The following is a 6,474-nucleotide window of genomic DNA, read 5'->3' as shown; positions in this document are numbered from 1 at the left end:
AGAGGGAGGGAGAAGGAGAAGTCCGGGGTTGAAAAGCACAGGGACGAGGACAAGCACAAGGAGAGACACGGGGCAGGGGCAGAGAGAAGAGGGTCAGGAAAAGAGCAGGAAGGGAGAGGAAGAGGAAGGGGGAGAGGAAGAACAGGGCAGACTCCGGGCTGCGCTCCGGCTCGGCTGCCGTGGGGTTCTCGGCATAGCCGGCTGTAGCAGCGGCTCCGCCGGCGCCAGACACGCCGGTACCGGGCGGCACCCGCCGTGCCTGGGGACAAGGGGACTGCAAGGTGGCAGCGTGAAGCCCGCAGCGCCGCGGGGCCGAGGCGGGTCCGGGGCCGCCGGGGCTCTGCAGACACTGGCGCTGGGGAGTCCTTGGGGCTGCCGGCGTGGGTGTGCTCGGGGTGCCCGGACAGCCACACCGCCACCCAGCTCGCTGCCCCGCCGCGTGTGGCCCCCCGGGCTATCCTGTGCCCTGACGATGCAGGCTGAGCCCCGGGGCCGGGAGTGCCCGCCCGTCCGGCGGGGATGCGTCGTGCCCGGGCAGAGCTGCGGCTGCAGCTGCGGGGCTGCCCCGGCTCGGTAGCCGAGCGCCGCAGGTTGCATCCGGACAGCACTTGACCAGCTGTTTTGTTTATTTTCTAATTTCGTGCAGAACAGGGCAGCGGTCATAGAGGTAATCTGTAGATCCGTGGCTTTAAGGGATAAATTAGAGCATTGGATTTGATCCGTATTGCAGTGGATTAGAGCAACCTCTCCCCCCTCCCCTTCTCCTCCTCCCACCCCTCCTTTCCAATTCACTCCCCCCTCCTCCAGCACCACCTTTTTTCCTCTCATGCAATACCAAAACTGACCCTGCCTGGCAGAGAGACTCTGCTGGGCGAACAGAGCAGTGCTCACATCGCCAGCACACCGCGGGAGCCGCCTCTCCCCTTCCAGCCTCTGCAGCCCCTCCGGGGCACCGCTGCTGCAAGTTCCCCGGAGGCTGGCGCCGGGGCCGGGGTGTCTCCTCGGGGGACCGGGGAGCGGTCGCTGCCCACGGGCTGTCCCTTTGCCCCGGCCCGGCCGGGGCCGTGGGGCGGCGGCGGCGAGGGAGAGCGGCCCCCGGAGGGCATTTCCCGAAGGCAGCGGGGCCGGGACCCGGCAGGAAATGGAAGGATGAAGTGTGCAGCCGGAGCGGTGATGTTCCTTCTCTCCTTGCTTTCCCCCGCAGGAACGTAATCCGCAATGCTAGTTCTCAGGTTGCTCAATGTTGTCGCTCCAGCGTACTTCTTGTGCATCTCCCTAGTGACCTTCGTCCTCCAGATCTTTGTCTTCATCCCCAGCATGTTCAGAGACCCTTCCACCACCCCGCTTTTCTCGCCTGCTCTGCTGCATGGGGCCCTCTTCCTCTTCCTCTCAGCTAATGCCCTGGGCAACTACATCCTTGTGATCCAGAGCTCCCCCGAGGACTTGGGCAAGGACTTAAACTTGGGCAAAGGAGCCGAAATGGCAGACTGGCTGGATGGAAACAGGTCCCCTGGCTCAGCCTTACCCTGCACTCACTTCTGTAGACTGTGTGCCAGAGTGACCCAGAGGCATGACCACCACTGTTTCTTCACAGGGAACTGCATCGGGAGCAGGAACATGCGAAACTTCATCATGTTCTGCCTCTACACCTCCCTGGCTTGCCTTGACTCCCTGGTGGTAGGCATGGCTTACATTTCTGCTACACTTTCCATGTCCTTTGCGGACCCACTGGCCTTCCTCACTCTTCTGCCTCACTCCATCAGCCAATTCTTCTCAGGTAAGGACTCCTTGCTCAGAGGTGAGGAGCATGTTCCTCCTCCAGGGCTTCTGGGATGGGGGGACCTGATCTTCCTTGGATAGCTGTCTGTGTAGAGGTGTGGTATGGAAATGGGCAAGAGGGGCAATTGGCCTTCTTTGGAGGCTACAGCCAGCCTTCTCAAAAGACTTTGCTTCACCTGAAAAAGAAGCTGGGACCCACTCCAGGTTACAGCCATAGCCATATTCCTAATGCATTAGGCTCTAGAAAATGCCCTATAACCAACTTGGTGGTGATGGAATAGGACTATCTGTTATGCAGAATGTGTTGTAATTAGACAGAGGAGATAGATTTCACTGCAGGTATGGGGGATCTTTTGCCTGTCCTACAGGTCGAGGGTCTTGTATGTTTTTGTACCCTACAAATCTGCAAGTTCCCCATATCCCAGCAGGTATATCTCCATTCTCTTCATCCAGGTCCACTCACTCTCTTCACTGTCACCCACCTCCTGCCTCCTGGCAGTGCAAACTTACTGAGATTTTTTCATCCTTCTAGCAGAGGAGAATTGGGGTTCAGACAACAGAAACCAAGAAAGGAGTTAATGTGACACGATTAGGTACCTGTCTTGTGACCCCAGTCTGGGACACAAGTCCACAGAGAACCCGGGGAAATTCTCTGTGCTGGTCTTTGCAAAAGCTCCACACCAAAAGCAAATACCTCCTTCTCCTTGCCACCATTCCTCACTCTTCTTTCTACTTCTTCCCCTTTCCCCTCTCTCCCTGCCTTTCCGTAAATCTCCACAACCCTTCTCCTTCCCTCTCCTGATTTTTCTCCCGTAACTCATCCTCTGCTCTTGCAGAGCAAGAAGCCTTGCCTTTTCACCTTTCAACACACCCTCAAACTCTCCAGCCCCAACCCTTTCTCTGTCCAAATCCAAGAGTTAAACAGATCCTGACCTCAGAGAAGGGATTATGCAGACAGCCTAGACTGTTACTCTGCCCTGAGAGCGACTGCAGAAAATTGCCATTTCCCCCTTTGCAGCTCCTGCCTCACACACTTACATCAGCTTTACTAGACTAAAATAGGTATCCCATATATTTTAGCTTTCGAGGTTCAGCTGAGCTCAGTAAGAAGGGAGTCTCTTTTGGCTAGTGCACTGTCAACATAAGTGTTGATTAAGATCTGAGTGTGGAGACTCCAGTGCTGGGGATACAGGAGCCAGAGAGGCCCCAACTTGCTTTTCAGATTCCAGGCTGGGTTTGCAGGGTTGCCATCTGAAAACAAACAAATATCTCTCTACTTGGCAAATTAGCAGATTTGTCATGGTAATCACTGAGAGACAATAAACATGAAATCCTGCCATGACATTTTTATGGAATCATTTTTCCAGCTAGAAGAATTTTTGTAAATAATGTTGCATGAGCTTTACTAGCATTAAAAACACTGGGAATGATTTTCCCCTGTGCCTAAGCTCTGCTCAGCACAGCAGTCTGGGAGGGGGAGCAGTGATGTGGGAGGAGATTATGAAGGAATTAGTTTTCTCTGACTCTGAGGGCTCATGTGCACAGAGGTGGGTCCTGGCATATATTTGCTGAGACACCGAAGTGCCCCAGCTCTGGTGTCAGCAACTGTGGTGCCAAGACAGCATGTGCACAGTGTTTGAGTGGGACACAATGGGTCTGGGTGCAGGGCTAAGAGCCAGAACACCCTTGAGAGGCAGCAGCATCCAGGAGCTCCCACCAAACCTCTAGTTCTGCTGAGAAGAGAACTGCTGCCTCACACAGTAAGATACAGGCATGTGGTGTCTTGATTGCTTGGGAGGAACGGCCTACTGGTTTCTACCAGCACATTTAACCTCCATTTTAGGAAAGAAAAACACAGTCCTGAACAGTTACCTGGAAGGGTTGCTCACACAGTATTTTTCAGCTAATGTAACTATTACTTAAGGGTTGTTGTATGATCCAAACAGAGAACTGTGATAGCAGGGAAGACACTTTATCTTTCTTCTTCTCCATCATGCCCACTGTACTGCAGAAGTAGTAAAGGAGGATGAAGGGTGAATCTGCTGGTCTGCAGGAAGTGTTCCCTGCTTTCATGCTGGGAAAGTTTTCAGCTGGCTCATTCTTCCCAGACTGTACTCAGGCATGGATTTCAGAATCTGATCCAAAGTCTATAACTGCAGCCTACAATACAGCTTTTCTGGCATGGATAATATATGGCAATATAAGCTTGAGATCACACTGGGTCACTTAGAGCAAAAAAGAATCCGAGACTAAAAGAGACTGTGGGGATGAGGGACAAATGGAGAGCACTATTGTAAACACATCAGATTGGACCCACAAAAGAAATCATAGAAAAAGCTTTATGTAGGTAACCTGAATAAAAGATTTTAAAAATCATGTGTCTGAACAGGGTGGCTCAGAGAGGCTTAATATCTTCAAGGAGAAACAAGGGTAATTACTTCCTGGATGCTGAATTTCAGCAAGTCATATAAATAAAGCTTATAGCTGCCTTGCAAAGGGTCTAAAGCAAATGTCTCTCTCCATATCATCCCATCTCAGTATCAGCTGTAGGAAAGAACAAATATCTGTCACACTCTGGTCCAGTAAAAGAGGGACGGAGAATCCAATATTTGGCTCTGGGCTTCTTACCTGGTAGATTAAGTTATTTTGACAGAATTGGTATGAGGATTTGTCATTATCCTAAGGGGCTTGTTCTTCTCTTGCTGTGTTGCATACAGAGCCCACTGAGCTGAATGGGATCTAATAAGAAGGGAAAGATGACACTGCACTTAGGAAGAAAATGGAATGATTCCTGCGCCTTTTTCAAGTGAAGACAGTCTCTGAAAGCTTGAGGCTGTAGTCAGTGTCCTTACAAATTATCCTCAGAGGAGCCGGCCCCAATCTCTCACTTACAGCACTGCCAGGTGGAAAAGATGGGATTCACAGATTGCAAAACAGGAAGCAAGAGATGCATATCCAGCGACCCTTGTATTGAACTTAAAACCTGAAGCACCCATGTACGTCTTTTAGGCAGTACACCTCTATTGTCTATGCAATCCCTGCTCTATCACTGTTGCTCTTGTTGGCCCCAAAGTCTTCCAGAGGAACAGAAGCATGTGAGAACTTTTTTATTTCTAAACCTTACAGGAACCAGTGAAAAGATATCAGCCATTTGTACCAGTATTGACACACATTTCATTTCCTTTGTGTAAATATGCCTGTGTGAAAATATGGGTGTTTAATAATATACCAATATACACAAAATATGTGCATAAACATCATATGGGCACACAGAGAATATTATATTAATGGGTTTAGATCTGCTTACACACTGAAAGGTCACTCAGTGACACCTGCTGTTATACTAATATTTTCCAGAAGGAGTTCTAAAATCATTGTAGAGGAAAGGGCCTACAGAATATTTTTATTCAAATATATTCATCATAAATATATACTAAAAACCCACCAGTTGAATTAGGAGCTTCAGACATTCCAAGTATTTTGCGTATTCTAGCATCAGCTAATTAAAGGAATTTGGATTGTATTTTAGAAAGGTTTCTGTTTCTTTCTTGCATTCACATGAAAACTGCCTTGCCCCAAAGGTAGGAAAGTCATTATTGATTTATTTTTCTTTTTTAACATTTATTTATCTATATATGTATGTATGTGTGTGTATACATATACACACACACACACTCTCATACAGTAGAGACGGAGAAAAAGAGAGACAGCTCAAATACTTCTGCCTTGTCTTAATACAAACAGTAAAGCTTCTAGAAGGATCTACATGCTGTAGAATCCACTTTTCAAAATCCTAGAAATCTTAGATTCAATGTGATGAGTGGGTAAATCCTTAAATAAATTAATCATGGTTCAAAATAGTGCTGGAGTCTTACAGATATGCTTTACTTCTGGCTGAATTTGTCCCTGTAATCTAGATCCTCACATTAACAGCAAAAGGAGAAGTGTACAGAGACCATTATCATTTTAGTATTTCCCCAGCAGGTCCATTGCATCAGACACTATGAAGGAAATAATTTAATATGGTTAGAGAAACCAGCCTGTCTTGTTCCTACCTCCCCACTTGTGGCCAGAGTAAACAGGTGGTTTGTTGGTTCCTGGGGCTGTGTTACACTGTATGTGAGGTGTGTTGTCTAAGCTCTTTCTTTTATTGTCCTCCCTCCCCACAACTCTTGGTTTGCAGGAGCTCTCCTTAGCTCTGAGATGTTTGTTATCCTCATGCTCTACCTCTGGCTTGGGATTGGACTGGCCTGCGCCGGCTTCTGCTGCCACCAGATGTTGCTGATCCTGCGTGGGCAGACACGCTACCAGGTGCGGAAAGGAATGGTGGTAAGAGCCCGGCCCTGGAGGGAGAACCTGCAAGAAGTCTTTGGCAAGAAGTGGCTGCTAGGACTTCTCATCCCTGTGCTGAACGTGGAGAGTAACTACCGTAGGCAGAAAGAGAAATAAAATCCCCGTGTGTGTGTGTGCATCCCACGCACAAAACACCTTCCCTGTTCTCTCCCACTGTCTCCTGGATCACTACAGAGCTGGGCTACTCCATCTCTCGGGATTGCAGCCGCTGTGGGAGGAAAGGATGGGCTATCAAACAGAATAAATTTAGCATATTAACATGGAAATCACAAACCATGTAGACGAGATACTGCAGCTTAGTAGTCACATCACTGCACCTGCATATGTGGCAACAGTCTTTGA

At 49.1% G+C, this 6,474-nt stretch overlaps 1 protein-coding gene across 1 annotated transcript; it reads left to right on the top strand.

Annotated features, from left to right (window-relative positions):
• Positions 1 to 1,218: 1,218 nt before the first annotated feature.
• Positions 1,219 to 6,259, top strand: ZDHHC22 (zinc finger DHHC-type palmitoyltransferase 22). Its single transcript, XM_069016011.1, has 2 exons — positions 1,219 to 1,777; positions 5,963 to 6,259. Exons 1-2 carry the CDS (start codon positions 1,219 to 1,221, stop codon positions 6,226 to 6,228), a joined length of 825 nt encoding a protein of 274 aa, XP_068872112.1. The 3' UTR covers positions 6,229 to 6,259.
• The last annotated feature ends 215 nt before the right edge of the window (positions 6,260 to 6,474 follow it).

This window comes from Aphelocoma coerulescens, chromosome 5 (assembly GCF_041296385.1).
Source record: "Aphelocoma coerulescens isolate FSJ_1873_10779 chromosome 5, UR_Acoe_1.0, whole genome shotgun sequence".
NCBI lineage: Eukaryota > Metazoa > Chordata > Aves > Passeriformes > Corvidae > Aphelocoma > Aphelocoma coerulescens.
Note: the sequence above shows the minus strand (reverse complement) of the source record. Positions and strands in the feature narration are given on the sequence as shown.

Excerpts from the sequence above, each read along its gene's own strand:
- ZDHHC22 (XM_069016011.1), top strand. The coding sequence starts at position 1,219 with ATGCTAGTTCTCAGGTTGCTCAATGTTGTCGCTCCAGCGTACTTCTTG. Across the intron at positions 1,778-5,962 it reads CATCAGCCAATTCTTCTCAG|GAGCTCTCCTTAGCTCTGAG; the intron begins GTAAGGACTCCT and ends CTTGGTTTGCAG.